Source organism: Onychostruthus taczanowskii, unplaced genomic scaffold (assembly GCF_017590055.1).
Source record: "Onychostruthus taczanowskii isolate IOZ18803 unplaced genomic scaffold, ASM1759005v1 scaffold12, whole genome shotgun sequence".
NCBI lineage: Eukaryota > Metazoa > Chordata > Aves > Passeriformes > Passeridae > Onychostruthus > Onychostruthus taczanowskii.
Genome location: NW_024498351.1, coordinates 15,436,669 through 15,458,506, shown reverse-complemented (window position 1 = coordinate 15,458,506; position 21,838 = coordinate 15,436,669). Strand labels below are relative to the sequence as shown.

At 39.4% G+C, this 21,838-nt stretch overlaps 1 protein-coding gene across 4 annotated transcripts in view; it reads right to left on the bottom strand.

The window, feature by feature from the left end:
* The window catches only part of STOX2 (storkhead box 2), a 143,412-nt gene that overhangs the window by 10,234 nt on the left and 111,340 nt on the right, over positions 1 to 21,838 (bottom strand). For 3 of the 4 annotated variants that reach the window (XM_041395717.1, XM_041395719.1, XM_041395718.1), the window contains exons 2-3: positions 9,252 to 9,404; positions 21 to 2,286 (exon numbers count right to left, since the gene is read on the bottom strand). In XM_041395717.1, coding sequence (XP_041251651.1) covers positions 21 to 2,286; positions 9,252 to 9,404 — 2,419 coding nt within the window. Of the gene's footprint in view, positions 1 to 20; positions 2,287 to 9,251; positions 9,405 to 16,178; positions 16,225 to 21,838 lie in introns of those variants that run through there. The other variant, XM_041395720.1, reaches the window with a different exon arrangement.

The following is a 21,838-nucleotide window of genomic DNA, read 5'->3' as shown; positions in this document are numbered from 1 at the left end:
AATGAATGTGACAGTCCTACCGTGGAGAGTTGAACCCGCTGTCCACAGTAATGCTGCTGCTGTCCATGCTGTCCAGGCGGGCCGAGTGGGTGGCTCTCTGGTTGTTGCTGTTTTCTGTTTCCTTCGGGGCGAGAAGAGTAAGATTCTTCTCAAACTTTCGCTGTAGATCCCTTTCCTTTTCTCTCTCTAGGAGCCATTGCATCGTACCAACGTCATCCCTGTTCTTTTCTTCCTCAGCATTTTTGTTGGTTCCTTCCTCTGAGTCATCATCATCAGATACGTTGTAGTAGTCAAAGGAGGCCTCCTGGTTCCCGGTTGTCTCTTGCTGTCTCTGAGAAACAGGCATGACTTGTGTGACTGAGGTTACCATCGCTTGTTCAAGTTTCTCACATCTGACGGGCAATGTGTCAGAGGGGGTCTTTTGATGGGGCTTTAGCAGAGGGGTATTAGACTTATGATAACTATTCACAGAAAGAGTGTTGTGCAGAGGCTTAAAGAGTGTATCCTTGCTAAATATTTCTTTCCTTTTATCAAGGCTGCTTGATTCAGTGTTATGGTGTTGAACCAGCCGCCCATTAGCAATCACCTCTGGAGTTTGGCCAGCAATCACTGTACCACTGCTTGGGCCCTTTGGGGACTCCTCCTTGTGCACCCCAGGCTCCCTAGCAATATGTTGAGACTGTCTTTCTGTGGGAGTCATTTTTTTTAGCCCATCTGTCCCTGTTAGTGTATCGTGATCCTCTTTATTCTTTCCCAGTGGTGATGGAGCAGTAAGCACAGTCTCACTGGATGTGTTGCACTGAAAATAGTCATCAACTGCAGATTTTGTTGTGCAGGAGTTGAGCTCACTATATGATGGCAAATTCTCCGTAGGCTTGCCTTGTTCCAATAGGCTACAAGAACTGGGGGTTTCTACACTGCCACCGGCTTTTTCAGGGATGCAAGTCTCTTTGTAGCTTGCAGATGAAATTTGAGCCCTTTGATGACTGAGCGACTGAGATGGCCTTAAGGTACTATCATCAATGTAGGTTTGGCTAGTTGTTTGGTCATCTGGGCTACAGCCTTCACCTATATCTTCAGGTGTGCCTAAAGTAGCTGAGCCCAGAGGTCCCTTGGAGTTATCCATGGATCTAGACCTTTCTTTAGCCTTACTGGACCGCTCATTCCTTGATCTTCTATCCTGTGTATGGCTGTGGCTCCGATGGACTTTGGAGTGGGAGCTTCCCCTGGAAGGTTCAGGGAAAGGCATTTCAGTTCTTCTTTTGGCCAGTTCACCAGACACATCCCACTCTGGTGTCATGGGAAAGTGAGATTCAATCATGTTAGGATTGCTGTGCATTATATAATTATCTCCCTTGTGTTCTATAATAAAACAGCCTTCCCGTGGGGATCGAGTCAAGGGATCATAGAACTCATACTCCCTTTCAGCAGGTATATCCAAATGAGAGCCATCTGATGGGTCTCCTTTGGACACCCGGGTCTTGCTGTGTGACCTCGATTTCCCATGAGACTTCCTGTGATTCCTGCTCTTTTTACTTCGTCCACTGTGGTGAGCTGAAGACCCTGCTTTGCTTCGTTGAGCTTTTTCTTCTTCAAGTTTCTTCATTAGTGCAGTGTGTCTCATGACATTTTCCACAGTCAAGTCTGGGTTAATGCGCCTAATAATCTCCATTTCTACCTCTCTAGGTATAGTGGTAGGGGTGTCCTCGTCCCTTAGCGGCCACTCCTCTGGAGGAAACTGGGCAGAGAAATTTGCCAACTGTTTGGTCTTATCCTTCTTAAAACTTAATCGGAATAATTTGAGTCCAAATTTCTTAGACTGCTTTTCTACATCCTTAGGTTTTGTGAGTGTCTCTGATTTATATGAAAAATTGACAGTACTTTTACTTTTCTCAGTAGGTGGGACCTGACATAATGAAGGAGGACAGTATGAGTCTTTACAGTCTTTTGCTGATTTCCTCTGTAGGGTAGATGCATGCATGCTGTGCATGTCTTCTCTGCAACAATGGCAGGAGTCGCAGTGGTTTTTGGGTAGTGTCCGGTCCCTGACACATCCCGAGGTGGAGGGAGTTATAGTTCCTTGTTGTGGAGAGGTACATTGAGACCTGTCAGGTATCCTCTCATCCAAATGGTACCATTTACTGTTAGTTCTTATGAGAGATGGTGTTATAAAGTAAGTCTGTGGGGTTACAATGAAATAGCCATCCGGAGTTGGGTATATTTTCCTCTCCCGTACAAGCATATTCAAAGTATGTCGAAGGATTTCTGGACTGGGTGTTGGAACTCCTAGAAATAACAGTAAACACGTATCAGGAAATGCATAAAACTGTGTAGGACTCTCTGGTTTCCTCCTCCCAACAAAAAGCTAGTTTTCCCAATGTGCAAGCTGGAATATGCTGAACAAACATAAAGCATTTTGTTAGGCATACTCTTCTCTGTTTATTTCTCCACCTATCTCCCACATTTCAGACATATCAATTGTTAATTAAATAGTAGGCCATTAATAAAGTGCTAAAAAAAACCCCCAAGAGAACTTCTAGTCACTTCCAGTGTGCAGGTGACCTTAAGCTACAAGATGGAATCATCGAAAATCAGAGTGTCAAGGGAAATATTCTACTTTTATTCTTCTTCCAACAAAGCATTTATATCCAAATTCACCAGAACTATACTTATAATGCCTTGTCACATATAAAGCAATAGGTATTTGTTACTTTGGATGCCTAAGCTGCTTTTCCCACAAAATACTACACAAAAAAAAAAAAGCAGTTCCTCAAACTGTCCCTTTATCACAAACCTGATTTAACTGATTTGCTCTCCCATTAAAATGTTTCAACTACATCAGCTGCTTCAAAACAGAGACATCCTGAATGATACAGTTCATCTTACCCAGAAAGTCTTTTCCATTAGGCTGGAAGTTAGAGATTTAGCTCCTAGAAATTTGCTTCTCAGAGATCCTTATTTTTCAGGTGAGACGTGTGGGACACTATCTAAGTGCATGTATTGCATACCGAGAGAAGGACAAGTACGACTACCCCACATCAATGGCATATGGGAGACTTGGCACTGTGAGCCAGATGCTTCCCATTACCAGTGCACCTGCTGGATTCAGTGGTGCTTGACCAAGTCTTCAATACTTCATTAGATAAAACACTAAGTTGCATGCTGTATATAGGAGTAAATTCTATCTACAGCTAAGGAAAAAAGAACTTTAGTTCACAAGATAGTTTTAAAAAGTTTGTTTATGCTTAAGAAAAAACTTAAATTCTTCCATGTTATAAGTAGAAAAAGCTATCTTCAATCAATAAATTTTGTTTAACTAAAATGCATTTTAATTCTGAGTACTAGTCTGGTTTACATTTTTAGAATTAAAGACTTTTTTTTCCCAAACATTTGGATGCTCTATTTTAGAAAAAGTTATAATTATTTATTCTGGGTCTTAGTTTTAAACAAAAGTAATTTAGGAAAAATAAAAGACTCAGAGAGCAACTTAGTCTGGAAGAGAATTAATCTGGTTAGCACCTCTACTCAAATCCTGGCCAATTTAGATGAGGGTGGTCAGGACCTTGTCAAGTCAAACTCTGTCTTGAAGAACAGAATTTCAATGCATACAAAAACATTTCAGTGAAGCATACACTTTTTACAAAAACACTTCACTGAGAAATCTCAGCCCGGGTACCTCCCCCAAACACAGTATCTCCAGGAGCACACAGTGTCTGCTCACCAACTCTTCTCCAACACGTCAAAGGTTGGAGACTCTGATTTCATTGTGACAGCAACACCCACTAAAAGCAACAAGAAAAAGAGAATTTGGACTAATTCCTTAACTCATCCTGTTTCTCACAAGTGGGTTGGAGGCAACATATTCTTATGTCTGACTTTGAGTGTTGTTTGAACTTAGAGACATGACCATACTACTCATATCCATCACTAAAATCTTTAAATGGAAACAGCAAAAGGTTAGGAACAACATGGACATGAGTGAAATCAGTTACAACACAAAAGGCATCAGGAAGAAGTACACAGGGACGTGCTAGTTTTGACTGGGGTAGAGTTAATACAGTTCATAGGGCTGAAATATTGGGGCATCTGTGGACACAGGAAGTGAGAGGCCAAGATACGATACAATTTGAGAGCATAAATGAGAATGAAAATTAGAAAACAAAAAAGGAGAATCAGAAACTTGCATTTTCTTCCCTTTACATGCAGGTGTCCACAATTTCTGAAATAATCTGAGTGAGAGTAACAAAGATCCCCAGAACCTCCAGATGAGTTAACATGACAGAAACAACAACAGGTGGGAAAAGTTAAAATCCAGAGAGCTGGGGGAAAAAAAGGACTATTTGTCCCTAGCCAGAATTCTGAATCTCTCTGGACTAAGTAAACAATGGCTGGGTTTCCTATGGATTATGAGGCAAAGCAGGCTGTCCTCTGCATGAGCTTTTGATAGCACACAGGAACATGCAGAGTGATTTCAATCCCTGTAACAACCAGTGGTCACCTAACTCTTCATTCCTGCAGTGGAGCTGCTGTGTCTGCTTGGGCAAGGCCACCCCTTTGACATTATGATGTGCATCACAACAAGATGAGGATGACTGCAGAACTCAAGCTCATTTGTTTCTCCATCCCATGCTGAATATGCACTGCAGGGTCCAACCATGGTCCAAGTCAGATGCACCTGCTCTCCAGCAGCCAACCTCTCTTCCCCCACACCAACAACCTGCCCCACCCACTGCACTTTTCAGCTTACAAGTAAAGACTTCAACACGTACTTACCTTTGTGAGAACCTTGTTTTTCATCCTTGTTTTACTAAAAAGACTTTTCTTAACATACTGTTTCAAAAACATCACAACACAAATAAAAGGGATGAAAGTACTTCTGCTGGGAGCTTAGAGAAAAGTTAGGGAAAGAGATTGAAATGGATGTACTGATGTTTTACAGCAATTTAGGCAAAAATGCACTGCAAATACATGGTAAAAATAATAATATGTATTTTTCACCCAGTAAACCATAAGGGCTACAATGTGTTGGGTGAGTCCTTAAACACTGGATGCACAGTAGTTACATTAACTGAGTAATTCCTGTGAATGGAGAATGTGCAGATAAACACCAAGGAAAAAAAAAATCAGCACGCCTGGCAGTCAATGATGCTGTAAGTTAATTGTCAGTCTTTTCTCTGGAGTTGAAGCCTATCACTTTTTATCACTCCCAGCATACAGTCCATGCTGTGGTTCACTAAGCCAGCAGGGATGACAGCAGATGCAGATCTTGGAAGCTCAGCACTGTCAGCTAAGGGTAGCTATGGGTTTTATTCCAGGCTCTTTTAGGTACTTACAAAAGCAGAAACAGACCCAAACTCAGCTTAGGCTTTCCTGCATGGCAGACAGGAGCAATGACATTAAAAAAGGAACAATGGGATCCAGAGTGAATACAGATTTCTTGGCTTTCTCAAGACTTTCCTCTTTAAAGTGGTCTGCCCACATACTGTCTATACACAGCCTACCCCCTGCCCCTGCATTCAAAGGTCTCCTTATGGTCTCCCTTCCTCCATTAACTAGGAACAAGGGAAAAACCCCAGTGACTTACAGACTCTAGCCCATAAAATATTGCATGACAGCAGTGGTGTTATTTAAGATTATGTTGTGGTTTAATAATTCAAAAGCAGAAACTGTCTGGACACTGAATCATCAGACATGTACATTTTCTGTATCTCAAGAGAGTCTACTATGCCATCCACTGAGCTTCCAGACAGAAGATTATGTCTTGTTTGCTGCTCACAAAGAACACTGACCTAGAGTGAACTCAGTCAATGTAAGACACTTCTTTTAAGTGCTACACATATAATTCATATATTTAAAGAGTGAAGTTATAAAGGTGATTGTCAGAGGAATTTGCCCGTTTTCAGAAATCTGCTTGCTTCAAAAGTAACCTAGGCCAATACACAAGTATTTTCTACACCAAAATTTTTAAAGTCTTAAAATTATTTAAACATGTATGTGGACAGAACTGGTGAGGGAAGAAAAAAAAAAAAGACAAATAGCCTTATTAAAGGCAGCACAGATTAAGGTTTGATGTTGTCTTCATCCAGGTTCATACAAATAAGAGGTCTGGTTGCCAAACACAGAACAGGGGTCACATTCTTAGCTCCTTATACTGGATTTCAAAGATTTACATTTAATGTATGGGATTTAAACCATGGTCAATAAATTACAAAGCAGGGCTATACAAACATGTCATTGTTTAATTCTAAGTTAGAATTATGGAAGCACATGCAGGAACAGCCCTCTTGCTTTTTTAAAAACCCAACAAATAACAAAAATAAGATGTGCATTATCAATACAAACTTCTTGAATAAAATAAATTCATGAAAAATACATCTGAAGTAGTACTTAAATGGTGTTAAATCTGCTAAAATGATTTTCTCCTGAGCTGATGCTAAGGCTTAACAAGGGATAAAAGAAATACTCTGATTGGCTCATGAAATACTAGTTAAAGATGTGGAGTGGTTGCTATGTGATGTTATAAATAATTAGCATACCTTATTTCAGATAGAGCCATGGCCCAGATTTATGCCTGCACAATGGCTCAGCAAACTAGAGGGCCAGACAGCAACTGTAAGACCCTGCACTGAGGAAAAAGGTTTATTATTCTTAGGCACTTTTGAGAATAGCATCTGGGGTCTTAGGAAATTTATCTTCACCATGAAACGCAGTGAAGCATCTGTTCATTAAAGCACAAACAACACAGGCAAACAAGTGCTGCTACAGGAAGAGATACAGAGAGGTTATGTGATAATAACAGACACACCTACAGTGGTAATGCTCTTCTCTCCCTCAGAGCATCAGCACCTAGTTAGGAAAAATAGACTATCAGAATATGAGAGGACATCAGATATTTTACAATAGCCACAAAGAATACAAAGGTTCAAAAAGCTACAGCTGATTTATTACAGGGGTTTGGGCAGAAAAGTGAAAAGTGTCAGCACAAGAAGTTCTTTTTATTGGAGAGGAGAAAATTTTTGGATAATCATCATACACTGAGAGAACGAGTATGCTTGCTATATTAAATATGTCGTGGCTGAGAGAGAAACGCATTTCTCTAGTGAAGGGGAAAAATTGGACAATAAAGGGTGGATTTTCTTTCTTCAAATACCTTTCTCTACATTTTGGAAAGTGAAGCGCTCCAGTTTTTTTTTTTTGGGGGTTTTTTTTTTTTTTTTTTTTTTTTTTTTTTTTTTTTTTTTTAAATCTCAGACTTCAGAAATTCACATGCTAATGGCTAGTGGAAAAAAAAAGGCAGCAAGAGACTATGTGCTAACTTGCCTCAGGCTTCGTCTGAGCAACGTCTACAAAATAATCCAGCCAGTTGAATTATTTTTCATGTTTGGCTCTGTCTAACAAGAATAGCATAACACACCAAGTGAACTGATAATCATGCTCCCAAGGAAACTCAAGGGATGTCACCAATAAATTATCATTTCCACCATGCAACGTTTATATAAAAATATTGATAGAATAATTGAAAAATACTTGCAATCTATGACATTCTTCTAGTACACAGCATACATAGAAAAGATAACTTGGAAAAAAAATACCAAAATTAATTAAGAGAATTACAATTGTGAACTTTGCCTTCTTCGCATTCTAACCCTTACAATTTTTACCACTATTTTCAAAATCAGCCTGAAAAATGAAACTACAAATAGGGAGAGAAAGCCAGTATTTACAAAAGATGCTTGCAGTATTTTTTCAAAGTGCAATTATTAAATGTCAGACAATTGTTTATTCCAAACACAGCACTCAATTGAGAATGATATTTTAAATTCTCAGAACTCAGCATCAGTTATAAGAAAACACATGTAAATTTCAAGGCTTTAAGTAACTCTTGTTCTAAAATGTAAGCAAAAAAAAATTCCAGACATCAAAACATGGCTATGGTTAGGTTGCCTAGATGAGACTGATGCATCAGTAGTTTTCCTACTGAGGCATTTTTAATTAGCTACTTTTTGCAGCTATAAACAGGTACAATGGAGAAGTTTCTCAACTACTTTAGAGAACTGTAAACTCAGACGCAGAATAGATAAACATCTTGCCCAGGATCACACAAAGCACAAATGAGAAAGTTCTGCTCTCTTGAGCAGTAAGCCTCTGCCCAGCGCCTTAGCGCCTCAATGCAAAATGTCTCTACAAGCTGCATTTTGCATGATTCACCCTCTCCAGAAACAGCCAGCCAGTAGAAAAGCAGCATGTTCAAGAGTATAGTCTTGTTAAACAATTCCCTTTTTGTGGTCTTACAGTATCTCTAATCTAAGACAATTTCCATTTACCATTTGATAAATATCAAATGCTGACAAGAATACCTTCTGAACAGTACACCAGCATTTGTGAACATAGCAAGTGTTCACAAAGCTCTCCAAAAACTTTCAGTTTAGTTATGGAGAGAGATGTCTTTTTTTGGTTGTTTTTCAAGCAAGGGTGACACAGAAGCAAAAGCCAGAACTGTGTCCAAGAAGGATCTGAGAACTCCCTGAAAGCAGGCTGACACAGTCCTTTCACTTTAAATATAACCTCCCCTGAAACAGGCACATCATTGTTACTGTACTCTACTGCTTGCATCAGGCCACACATTGAGAGCCTGTTGTAGGTGAAGGAAGATATGCAATTGTGTGGGAAACCTGGTCTTTAGAAGGGAGGTCTCTACAGAGACCTCCATGAGGTTACCCCTTTGGAGGTTGGACAATGACACTTGAACTGGTTGAATGATGTCAGCAGAACCCTTATGAGTTAGCTACAACCTGCTTGAAAGCCACAAGGTGAAATGAGTTTGCTCTGGCTATGACACGTCATGCTTTGTTCTCCATAGTTACTAAAGAAGCCCTGCATTCCTTTGCTCTGATGATAAAAAAGGTTATTTTGTGAGAAAAATCACAAACAAGCTTATTCTGATACTGTCTGAAAAAAGAAACAAGCCAGTATCTTGTTGTTTAGTACACCAAGTAATTTTTATTACTTATATAAAGTCAGGAATTTGCTATGCAAAATTCACTTGAATGGTCTTATCAAAGAGAACTCAGTTCTCTATATGTCTAAGGATAAAGAACAAGTTCCAAGATTAGAACTCTAATGTCTCCTTTTACTTTTGGTTAGAATGTCAGATTAGTCAATATTCCCATCTAGAAGGTAGTGAGGATTCTTTAACTGCCTTTTTGCAGACATGTGCTCATCTGACTGATGATTTATTAATGACAGGTTACCTGGGAAGCAGGTGGTTAGGTGCTCCATTAGTGCTTCTTGTGTGACTTGTTTTCGGGCAGAGTTCATTGCTGAGATGGCCAGGCAAAGGATTTCCCCAAGTGGAATAAACTGTGACTGAGTGATGGGAGACATGCTGATGGGTGATACATCACCTGTAAAAAGACAAAAGATGTGCAATGAAGGGTTTTGTTAAAAAATCCGCTCATAGGACAAAGAGGCAGAGATACAGCTGGTGAAAATTCAGACATCTCTAGTTTTTGTATTGAGCTGGGGATAAAATTCTTACAATGGAGAACCATCAATCACTTTATTTCAAAACTTAAGATACAGAGAACCTCGGCAAATGGGAGATGTACACTATGCAGACATAGTTTCTTGAAGGGTACAACTGACAGACTCAGAAAAATGCCAATAAATTAGCACTCATGGTTGCAAAATCTCCTCTTAACATCCTACTAGGTAACTGCACAAACAAAACAGTCACATATATTTCTCTGGACATAAGAGGGGAAATTTCACTCCCCTTTCAAAGTATAGATCACCCACCATTTCCATTTGATATAGTATTTTTTATTAATAGTAATAAAGATAAAAAAATGTTGCTAAATTAATGAATGTTATTTTAACTCAGCTGATAAAGCACGGAACTCTTTAGAGGCCCAAAAGCATCAAAATACCTTAAGACTGATACCCTGAATAAACTTCTCCTGGATCTACATGCCCAATGTCTTTGTACAAACTATATATTTTTTAGAAGAGAAGTTTTAATGGTTTCAGGGTGGCCTGAAAATTAAGTTTGTTGTAACTTTTCTCATGTTGTCTTACAAACCATTCATTAACCTACAGTTTAAAAAAATCATTGAAAGATCTTAAAGTTATGGGAGAAATTACAATTTGATAATACTAGCATGACTACACATATACAAGCCTATTTTAATATACTTTATCCAAATACATAAATCTGATTCTGCTCTGTAAATCTTCTTCAAGTGGTAACAGCTCCCCAGTGATCTCAAAGAGAGGAAACCAACAGGCTAAAATATTTTTCTTGCCCGTGGAAAAGGAGTAATAAAGAGTAACAGACAGAACAAAGGGTGCTTAAGTATGAATCCTGTTCTGGCCACAGGTCAGCCAATAGCCAGGGATTAAGTTCTACCTAAATGGCTTTGAAATGTCACAAAAATCACCCTATTTCTGACACAGAGCAACACCTTGTAATCAAATCATGAATCAAATTACTAGAAATTAATTCAAGTTTTCATTTTCAATTCAAAAGATCTAATATCTGCCCCACTGATTCTATATTCCTATTATGTCTACTAAACAAGAGCAGCGGCTTCTAAAATTGATTATCAAAATGCATTTACTCTGGCATTATACTCAGCACTTTGGTGGGAAAATACTGGTGAGAGTAGTAAACTGCATAGCTGTCTCAGCAAGACTTATGAGCAATATTTTTCAATCACAAGCTCTACAATCTGCTCTGCAGCAGTGATACACATTATTCATGACACAAGAATGATTAAAAGCAGCACATTTGTGCTATGCTATCTCCTGATTGCTTTTGCTTAATCAGGGCTGACCAGATCAATGCTGCATTCCCTTCCCAGCACAGCAGCATTCCTCTCTCTTCAACAGAGTGAAGCCCAAGATCCTACTCATTCTTATCTCACCACAGAATTACGACCTTAAAATATAACATCCTCTGAACATTCTTTACTCAAATACACCCAAAGTTCCTGCCACATGCATTACAAAGAACAGCAAAGAAGATGACACACAGCTTACAGGGAAACATGAGAAATATGCTTCCATATGACATGGGAGCAACACCATTTGTTCCCTCATCATTTGAGTATGGATAAAGAATGTCACAGTTATTATATTGCTATTTACTAATAATTATGTGTGCTGTCAGTTTAAACTGGTTCAGAGACAAATCTTTGTAATCAGCCAGACACATAAGTTTACCAACTTTGATCACCAGTCACCATACACTTTGTATAGAGGATCAGTTTCTTTAATGATTAGTTTCATGTCTAAGAAGCATCAGAATTAAGGTAGGAATTATGCAGATTTAGCTAAGCAATTTAAGAAACTACTGTCTTTAACACAAAGATTATGTGTCATGGGTGTCCTAGGGAGAACTACTAAATTAAGATCAGTGCAATGTCAGGTTGGCATATAGTGGCCACAACTGAGGTTTAATCTTACCAAGTTCATGGGGCACTGAATGGGCTCTCTGGTGTCCTGGTTTTGCTGGGATAGAGCAGCTTTAAGGGCATCCAGGTAAAGGGCAGCAACTCCTTAATCGTTCTATCTGTACCATCAAAAACCTGGCAATTTCTCAAACCGAAGCAGCCTGGCAGGAGGATCCCGGTGCCTGTTCCCAGCCATGCACTCTCACTGCCACCTACACAGGTGCCAGGATGGGAAAGCAGGAGGAAGACCTCTTTCTTTCCCTTGCATGGGAATGATCCATTCACAGCTAACCAGAATGATACTCAGGATGTAGAGAAGGGGCCATAACACCATAAACAGCTTCCTGAAGTGGTAAAGGGACTCAAGGAATTTTATACATGGAACTTTGCTCTGCAGCCCACATATGCTCAGACAAGAACTCAGAAACCAGTTGCTCTGCTCATGTCCAGGAGCAGCCTATCCCTTTCCCCTGACTGCCAAGAGCCTGCAGAAATCCACCTCTGTGATCACTTCCAGTCGGGACATGTTAACTTAAAACTGGCTAAGTACAAGCTAAGAAATAATAAAATTTGCCAGATTTTAGTAACTTCACACAATTCTTCCTTTTAAAGAGGCCTTCAGCATGGAATTGCATTCTAGGTTAGTGAACAGAAAACATTCCGTCTGCACTGAATTTGAGCCCCTGCCAGTAGGACTCTTGTCACCAGGAACAGGACAGGAATTTCCACTGAAATACCAACTATACTTCACATAACTCCTCAATACAAAACATTCAGTATTGGCTCCTCAATGTTAACACAATTTCTAGCACAGCATGTTATAGTTAGTATACCAGGGTAACGCACACCCTGCTTGCAAATATTTGGGAGCTTGACAACCATTTAATAAACTACAAAGATTACTATAATTGCCCATTAAATAATAACTTAAGTGGCTTTAAATGAAATAGAGATGCTTAAAAAATATTGGTTTATGTGAGGGCCTTTCTGGTTTGTAAGGGAATATCGTGAGTTAAGCCTTATTCTTTTCCACTGAGTGCTCTTCAACCTTCTTCATTATGACAAAGAAACTGTCATTTCACCTCTGCTGTGATAGAATGATCTCCATAGCTTGTGCTCATAACTAACTGCTGGAGATTGTTACTAGCTCTTGTTTAAAAAGGCTAGCACATATTTTAAGCAGACCTAGTGATAGAAAGCCAAACTCCCCTCACTCAGGGAAGCTCTAATTTGCCAAATTTTATCTTGTCTGTCCTGTGGCTCTGGGAAATTACACACATTCTGTGGTTATAGTTAAGTCAATGAACTTCTTTGATGCACAGTAACAGCAAATATCTTGCATCTACTAGATAATATAATACATTAACATCAATTACACACATAAATACTGTTAGACTGTTGAACAGAAGGTTTACTAGAACTTCTTTAGGAAAGATCTGCTCAAAAAAAAAAAAAGCAAATATGCTTTTCCTACTTTTTTTGAAGACCACATCACTTACATAAAACATCTAGCATATGGCTCCTGTTAGCTCTGACTGATGCTTGTCTCAAGCAGCTTTCTTTTGAAATCAAATTACTAGCCTCAACTTTCACATGTTTGTGTTCCCAATTAAATGAAAACTGGAGCTCAGAGAGCAGTTTTCACCGGCTGACTGCATGTTTTGTTTAAATATGAGATATATATACGTGTATATATAGCTTCAGCTCTGTTTCTGCAATGTATTTCCAAAACTCTCTCTAAATAATTTTTTTTAAAAAAAGTTTTCTAGACTTCTTGTATTAAGTGACATTCAATTTTAAAGAATGTCTAAGCACATAAGAAACAGTGAACAGGAACTGTACTCATTTATGCCTTGGGGATTTGTATCACTAGCCTGGGGGAAAAATTATTTTTATTACTTAGAACAAAAGATAATGTAGCACATAAAATAAACACTTAGCTCTTACATAGCACTTTTCTTCAGTGGTTTTCGTACACTCTGAAAAACTGGGAACCATAACTGTCCTTAACATACAGATGAGATATTGATGGTCTAACATAGCTGGGAATAAAAATTCCCACATCCTGAACCCATACCAGCCAGAACTTTTCCTGTGCTGGTGTATCTAGTGTGTCTTTTCTCTGCAAGTCTGGGTAACACCATTTTGAGAGAAAATGAGGCAGACGACATTCTGTACCATGTATCAGCAATTAACAACTCCATACCAATGACAGACTTTTTATTAGTGATTCTGCTGCTGGAAAGAAATGACCTGGAAGTCAAACTCTTTGTCTCATGAACTTTGCATAAAGGATACTTGAAAAATCACCTCTTGACATACAAATGGAACCAATTCAGTACAACAATTGTAAATGAATTAAAGAAATTACAGTGCAAAATCATATATTAGAATTTATACATCCTATTTCTGTGAAATAGGGAGGAGAGCCTCTGATTTACACTCTGCATCCTGTAAAGTACAGGAAGTCAAAGCTCAGTTTCACTTCTTCAGACTCTCAACACCTTTTTAATCTTTTGTTTCTTATGGATCAAGACAACCTTTAAACATAATTTTTAGCCTGGTTTACATAGAAAATGAGGCTTGCACAATGACAATCTGTGTGTTTGTATGTGTTAGGGAGATTGAGCCTCACTAGACGAGAGTAGCAATTCTAAAACAAGTGTTTGCTACACATTACATCTATACAGAACTTCAGGCATAGCAACCTCCCACTACATAGGACAGAATCCAGTCAAAAAACACTTGACAAAGGAAATCTGACTTCACTTCTTTTGCTGTTTATAGAACTACATTATTAATCAGAAAACATCAAGCTAGAGCATAGTAACTTCACGGCATCTCATGATTATAGTGGTGGTTGCAACAGAAATCCCCTACAAAAATTTTCTTGCCAACAGCCTGTTCTCATCAACACTTGCCTATGATTTCACCCTGGGAAGAACTACGGGTATTTGTATTTTCTAACAAAACTACCTGTAATGGGCAAAGGAGGGCCTAGAATATTATCATTTTTTCTCAATAATACTGAAAGTAAAAAGTCTCTTCTAGAAAAAGAAGATCCTCTTCTTCAGATTTACTTAATGAAGGGACAGATGCTGAAGAAGTTACATGTCTGGCCTGGGTTACACAATTACCCCTTTTTGCCTCAAACCCCAGCTTCACTGAATTATGCTAATTAAAGAATACTTTGTAAGTAGATGTAGCAAACCTATTCTGATGTGAATTGACAATAAGGAATTGCCATTTAAAGTCAGACAATCCCATTTGACTGAACAAATGGAGGGAAAAGGAAGAATACACTGATTTCTTTGGTATTAACCAGACTACTGGGAAGTACCTTGAATCTGCACTTGCATGCTAACACAGAAGAGATCACATTTCACTGACAAAATCAGATACAAAGAAAATTAGAAGAAATGTTGCTTGTGCTGTTTCCAGACATAGCCTAAATCCTCCTTTTAAGCTACATTTCCTGGAGTATTTTATGAAAAAAACGGCAGGTTGTGTTTACTGGACAGATACACATATAAGGGGATGGATAACCATAAAAAATACATTAAAGATTTTTCCATTTATTCCTGCTTAAGAGCAGCTTAAACAAAGGCTCAACAAATGCAGTAATACATTCATTCACTAACCAGCATCTCTTCATCTCTGAAATGCACACCCACCAAAATAAATAATGAACACTTTCAAGAATGTGACCACTCCAAATCTACACAGCCTGAAGAAAACACATCAAACTTACCATAACCAATATAACAAACCTAAAGAGAGTTCTAGTTCCTTACTAGTTATTAACTTCAACTGTGTAAATTGATCTTTCTAATCATTCAGACCCAGCTAAAATCATGATCTCCAGCTTCACCAAGTGGCACCAACTTTCAGAAACAGGTACTAAATTACCCACAGTCAGCAGGCTCGTCTTACATGCATTCATCCTGTGTATTTCCTGTGATTCAGTTTTCCTTTTCTTTGTTCATGTCCTGTGGCCAGCTGCCTCCTGATCCAAAGTGATATCCCAGCACATGTTACAACTATGATCATAAAGTTTCTGCTGGAGCACGGAACTTTCCCAGAGGATTCAGTTGAGGAGATTTCTGTAGCGCTGCTTATCCTGGGAAGGAGGTGTGGGGGGAGTGTGGTTTTTTAATATATTGTGTGCTTTAGAATGTGTTTCCCCAAACAATATTTTTCAAATGCATTTTTTAATAAATGTCCATGTCTGTATTCCTGGCACACAATATGTTAAAAAAGGGGGACTTACCTGAACCCCTATGGTCTGGTTCCGTGCTCCAGTATAGTATCCAGAGAAGCTGTGATGTAACAACAATGTGCATATTGGGGCTTTATATCACTGTGGAAGCTGGCTGAATGCAGCACAGGTCAGTGCCACAGGACCTGAAAGAAGAAAAACAAAGCATGCTTTAAGGCATTAACATGCTGAACACCCACCTCTTGAAGCAGGAAATAGGGGCATACTGAAGAAAAAAATGCAGTTATCTATGCAGGTCCACTGAAAGGAACACTATTTCATGCAATTCTCACATAAGCATGAGAAATAAATGGTTAAGAAATTACAGAGGAGGTGGAGAAGAATCTAAAAGGGACTACAAATATAACTCCCACACAGTGTTTTGAAAACATCTCTCTCTTTGCCCTGTTTCCATGGAATGGCTGAAATCACGTTCTGATACCACCCCCTGTTCCGAAGGCACTCACAGTCTTTGCAAAGCACCTCTCCACTGCAGTGCCTCAGGATTCTGCAGTGTCACTCCTCTTCTCTCTGGCTCTCTGCAAAGTGAAGTCATAGGAATGGATCAGCCAACCTGACTTCTCACTACCCTGCCCAGAATCCTTTGTGAACTGAAATGAGTCATCGCTCTGAAAAAATCCACAGCGCAATGTTCCAGGTTTCTCCCTGTGTCTGCGCTGGCTTCTTTGTCTTTGAAATGAAGTGCCTATGCTTCTGGAACAGTGCCCAGCTGCATTGTACAGGATAACAAGCCAGCCTTCTCATTAAGTGGACAAGAAAGCTATTTACATGCATTAGCACAGACAAGTTAAAGCTTTAACCCTCTAGCCAGATAAAAAAAAATCACCCCTAACATATATTCTTGATGTAATGCACAACTCCCCCTATACACAGAAACATAAATGCACAGACATACGTGGGCATACAGACACTTACACAGAGCAGTATTTTCTTTAAATATTCAATATTTTTCATGACACCAGTTTTAGGTCTATTAATTAAAAAGAAAGATTTACTCTCTTTTGTCAGTCCTGAAGAATGCTGCAGATCTAAATGTAACAAACAGCTCTGCTGTACACTAGATCAAAGTTGTGCTGCTGTGAACTGTTAATCAAAAAATTAGAAGCAGTGGACAAGTTCTTGTAAGCTTATTTTTCATTATCCCATTCACCATTTGGGTTTAAAACAAAGTGAGCCCTGAAACCATGCCAGACAGAAAATGTCAAACCGTTCCAAGTGCCGAGGGCCAGCAGAGCTGCTTCAGCTTCTGCTACCAGTGACAAAGAAGGTAATGCTCAGAATGAGGTCACTGTGTCAGGATCTCACTCCCAGTGCTAGGTTTTCCTTTACTTGGTGAGGATATGCTAAGGTAAAGTATCAGGAAGACACAGAAGAAATAGGAATAGTGTATGAGATGAGAGATGCTGCTGTTTCAGAGGAACATTTTTAGTTGTTGTGAGATATTCTTTTAAAAGAAGGAAACACTTAAAATTGCCTCTATTGAAAAAGAACTATTTCTAGTCATGACCTAATCATCAAAATCAGACCAATATGCCAAAACGGAGGTGCAAAAGGAAAAAGGAAGTTTTGCCACAAAGCACTTCTTTAAGGGTTCTTACATTCCATGCATTCTGAAATGGTTTGAAGCATAGAAGGCACATACATAACCCATAAAATTTTGAAACACAGGACTTTAGGACTCACCTGTGCTATGCTGGAACAGGCAGTTCTCCTATGTGTTTCACCAAATGAACATACCAGGTGCTTAGGACTGAATGAAATGCAAAAGTCACTACCCTCCCTGGCCCTACAACAACCTTGGCAGTGAAAGAGCCCAACCAAGCCTCAAACAGGTCTGTGTGTTTCAAGAGGACAAGTAACTAGACACAGCAAAGCCGTACAGCAGATCGATTTACAAGTGTAAGGTTAACAGCATGCTTTGCCACACCGGTAGTCACACAGTAGCCATAATCTCAACATTAAAAGCTGGGGGCTTGCTATACACACAGTCAACAATTTTTGTGTTCCCTGAAAGGCCTCCTTCCAGGAAATTTTTCTTCAGCTTTACAGAATTTTTGCCTGCCCTGGAGCTGCAGCATCAGCCACAACACCTCTAATGAATCCAACTTGACATTTACAACATTCTGGGTCCCATAGGATTGTCCTTCAGAAACTCTGGTGTCTGCTACACACCCACTTTACAGCAACAAAACCTACTCCATGAAGAAAAATTTAAAAGTGAATTAGAACAAGCACTTACTGAAAGTAAAAACAACAGTTCCAATCTTCTTCCCCTTTGCACCAGACAACTGTCATGCAAAGCTAAATGGGCCTGTGCATGCAGCATTGTTTTCACAGACATGCACAAGTTCTTGCTGCAGTAGCTTTGCACCTAACACCAAAGTTAAAACACTGGCAAAAGAAAGCTGAAGGTAATATTGCAGCCTACATAGCTTTTCTCTCTACCAAATTTCTATAGCACTTATATGCTCAGAACCAACTCAAGTATTCTGAACAGACTGATACAACTGCAAGCTCTTTCAGTGAGACAATTCCTCTTGTATGTGTGATGCCTGTGGATACCTGGAATGCACCAAGCATGCAGACATCTTGTGTGCATGCACCTAGGCATCTCTTTATTCAAATTCATCACTTTACAGCACCATTACACAGCCTTTCTAGCAGTATTAACAACAGCAAGAAATACCTGATACCTCAAGCATAGCAGAGAGCAAAAGTGAGAGACCAGCAGCGGGGAAAATATAAATGAGAATGTTTAGGAGAGTTGAAGTTTATGGACACCAGTGCTGCCATCATCAGTGATGTCACATGACAGGCCTCACAGGAGGAAGGCCTAGTCAAAATACCACATGCACTCCCCAACCAGGGCAGATGCTCTGTTCCTCCATTCCACATCTCCCCCCGCAGCACAACAGAGACTGGTACTAAAACAAAAGCTACCTTATTGATAGATAGCATATAGTAAAAACACACCACATACTTCTCTCTGTATAACTCCATGCATGCACATGCATCCAAATAGACCAGTACAACATAAAGTATAGCCTAACATCCATCTTCATCACACACTGAGCCAGCAGATGATATAAAAATCCCAATTTCTTTGCTTGCACACACTCCTTTGTCAAACTCTCCATTAGCTTGCATATATCTTTCAGTCCTCCCAGGTTGGAGCCTGGGATTCCCCTCCTTTGCCACAGCCCTTTCCCAATCACTAGAGGGAAGCTCAAGAGAAGGAAAGGAATATGCTAAAATGGGAGCACACACACACAGACCCACACACATGATAACACAGAGAGAAAACAAAAAAACTTTAAAAATAACAATGTCAAAAGAAGCCAAGAAGGTTACCAAGAGTGCAAGTCTATCTTGCCTCTACCAGTTACCCAAATTTAAGAGGCTAAAGTCAGCCATCAGTGCTCAGCCACTGTAGCTGCAGAGACCTTAGCTGTCTACCACAGGATCATAGAACGTTCTGAGTTGCAAGAGACCATAAGGATCATCAAGTCCAACACTACTAAACAGCTCATAAAGAGACCAAACCTGCAACCTTGGTGTTATTAGAACCATGTTCCAACCAACTGAGCTAATTTCAGTGTTGGTTATCATGATCAACTCTACAAGAATGAACTTCACAAAGCAGGAACCACTCAGTCACTACACTAGGAACACAGCCCAGGGACCCTGTGGCCTCAGAAGAAACCAGATTAAGGAACATCAGAAAGATACCAACTTACACTTTCATTTCTTTAGGAAATCTCGTAATACAAGAAAATTTGACATATTAGTGCTCCACTAGTGCTCCACTAACAACAACTTACTTGCAGTATGCTAATAAGTTCCGCTTGACTTACCTGAACAAATCTCCTGGTTCTTTAAGAAATCACAAGAGGAAACATGATCAGGGTATTAAGTTCACTAAAATCTCAACAAGTAATGCCCATCTGTTTCTGTGCTAATGTTGTCTAGGAGCTAAATATCCTTCCTCTTTTTTTTTTTTTCCTTACTCCTGCTTCTTACACCCCAGTTTATTAGCAGAGAACTAACAGTATGTCTGCCCTTCCTGTCCCTTTAATCCTGTTAGAGGACTCCTCTACATTTACTCTAACTTACATAACTTTCCTCTAAAAGCAACAACCAGAATTCTGCACCATACTCTTGTGTTCCAGCTAATCTCCCACCTGCATTGGAAATTGGAATTTCCTTACTCCTAGTAGAAATACCCTACCTTATACCCTGCTTTTTTCCCCACAGCTGTATTTTACTGGGGGCTCACTGCCACCCTACAACTGAGCAAGCAGTTCCATTTAACCTTTTTAGGCTGACTGCAAGTGAGCTTGAAGCAAATATTGCTAGGTTTGACTCCCATGACTACGATCTTCAACAGCTCACTCTGTGCATATGATGAAGGATCTTTGATCAGCCAGTTCTTCTCCACTGTTACCCATTTTTAAGCATCTCTGCTTACCACATTCTAAAAAAGAATCTCAAAACCTAAGACCAAAAACAAACAATGCTTTAAGTGTTACCTAATGCAGGACACAATCATTATCCAGTGTGACACTTGCTAATACAACCACCCAGGAAACAGCATTTGAATGAAAACATCAAGTCTTAACGGGAGAACCAAGGCAACCAACTCAACTCCCTCCCTCAAAAAGCCCACTAGATAAAACAATTGTGTCTTTTTAGAATTCAGCTGCTAAATGAGGCTTCTTTAAATGATAGCTCACTGGAAAGTATGTGATATTTTAAACCACACAGAAGAATTCTGTAAGATATTTTGTCGCTAGGACCACAAAATGAGAAGGGAGGAGGACTTGGGGCTTTTTCATAGAAATCTGCTATTATTATATTAATTTGACTCATGTTAATGCTATATTGTAATCAACCACACCAACACCCCACCCCCCCAAAAACAAAGCTTGCCAGTCCTCTGGCAGCAAACAGCAAATTCAAGGAAAGATAGAAGCATTTTAAAAATCTGACACTAGAGGAGGTTTGGCAAGAGAGAGTAAGCAAATGAGAAACAAAAGAAAGAAAACCCAACCAAAGATAAACCTAGGTGTTTTTTTATAGAAATTTTAAAAACACAGATAAAAATACTCATTTCCAAACACTTCTGAAAGCCGAAAATACGGCTGTTGAAGGTCTTAACAACATGTTCTTCACTATCCTCTTCAGTTTAGCCAGAACACATGCACTGTGGCTGAAGATGCTGCAGCAAACATTCAGCAAGAAACTAGTCAGCAGAAAAAATTCTTGAAAGGTGAAGTAATAATTAGCAACATAACCCGAAGACATAGTGCACTCTCTCATTTATATTGACTGCTGTAACCATTAAAAGATTTTCAGCCCAAAGACAGTACTGCAGTGGTTACAGCTTTTCAAACCAATAGTGATGACTGGCAGATAACATCAGGTTAAAATAAGAACCTGCAACACTGAACACAAGTCCCATGGTACTGCAGCAGCCTTTAACAGCCCAGTTTTTCCTGGCTAGGAGAGAACTGATGAAAAGGCCAGGCATGGAATCAATTAAATTAGTGCCGAAGTGCTTTTAAAAAGAAAAGGTTAGATGCTCCAAAGACTTAGCAGCTGAGAGTTTACTGGGTCATTTTTTTCCCTGTGGTCGAGAGCAGAGTTTTCAATATGGCTGGAGTATCTTTAAGAAGATGTACTTTAAAGTGAAATTGAAATATTTTACACCTCAATATATGATGAAGCTGTATTAGTATATTCTGCCCCTATGCTCTACCTGCATGAGGTAGATGCAATGACTCCTGCTTCCTACAGTGGTTCAAAAGTCTTTCAAATTCTGTCCTTTGGTCTCACCTGTGTGGGGATTAGCTATGAGGATGGGAACAAAGGAAATGCCATGGCACAACAGTTCAGCAACTCACCAAATCTGCTGCCTCCCTCATGCTCATCAGTCATCTTATAGAGGAAGCATTAGAAATCCAACTGCACACATTACCACTAGTGTATACTGCACCTTAAAGGGAAATGCCCTTGCTCCACACAGAAACAATTCTTTAAAGATCCTCAGGGACTGGCATATTTTGACTTTTTATCCCAATGAGTATAACTGTCAGTAAATGCAGCA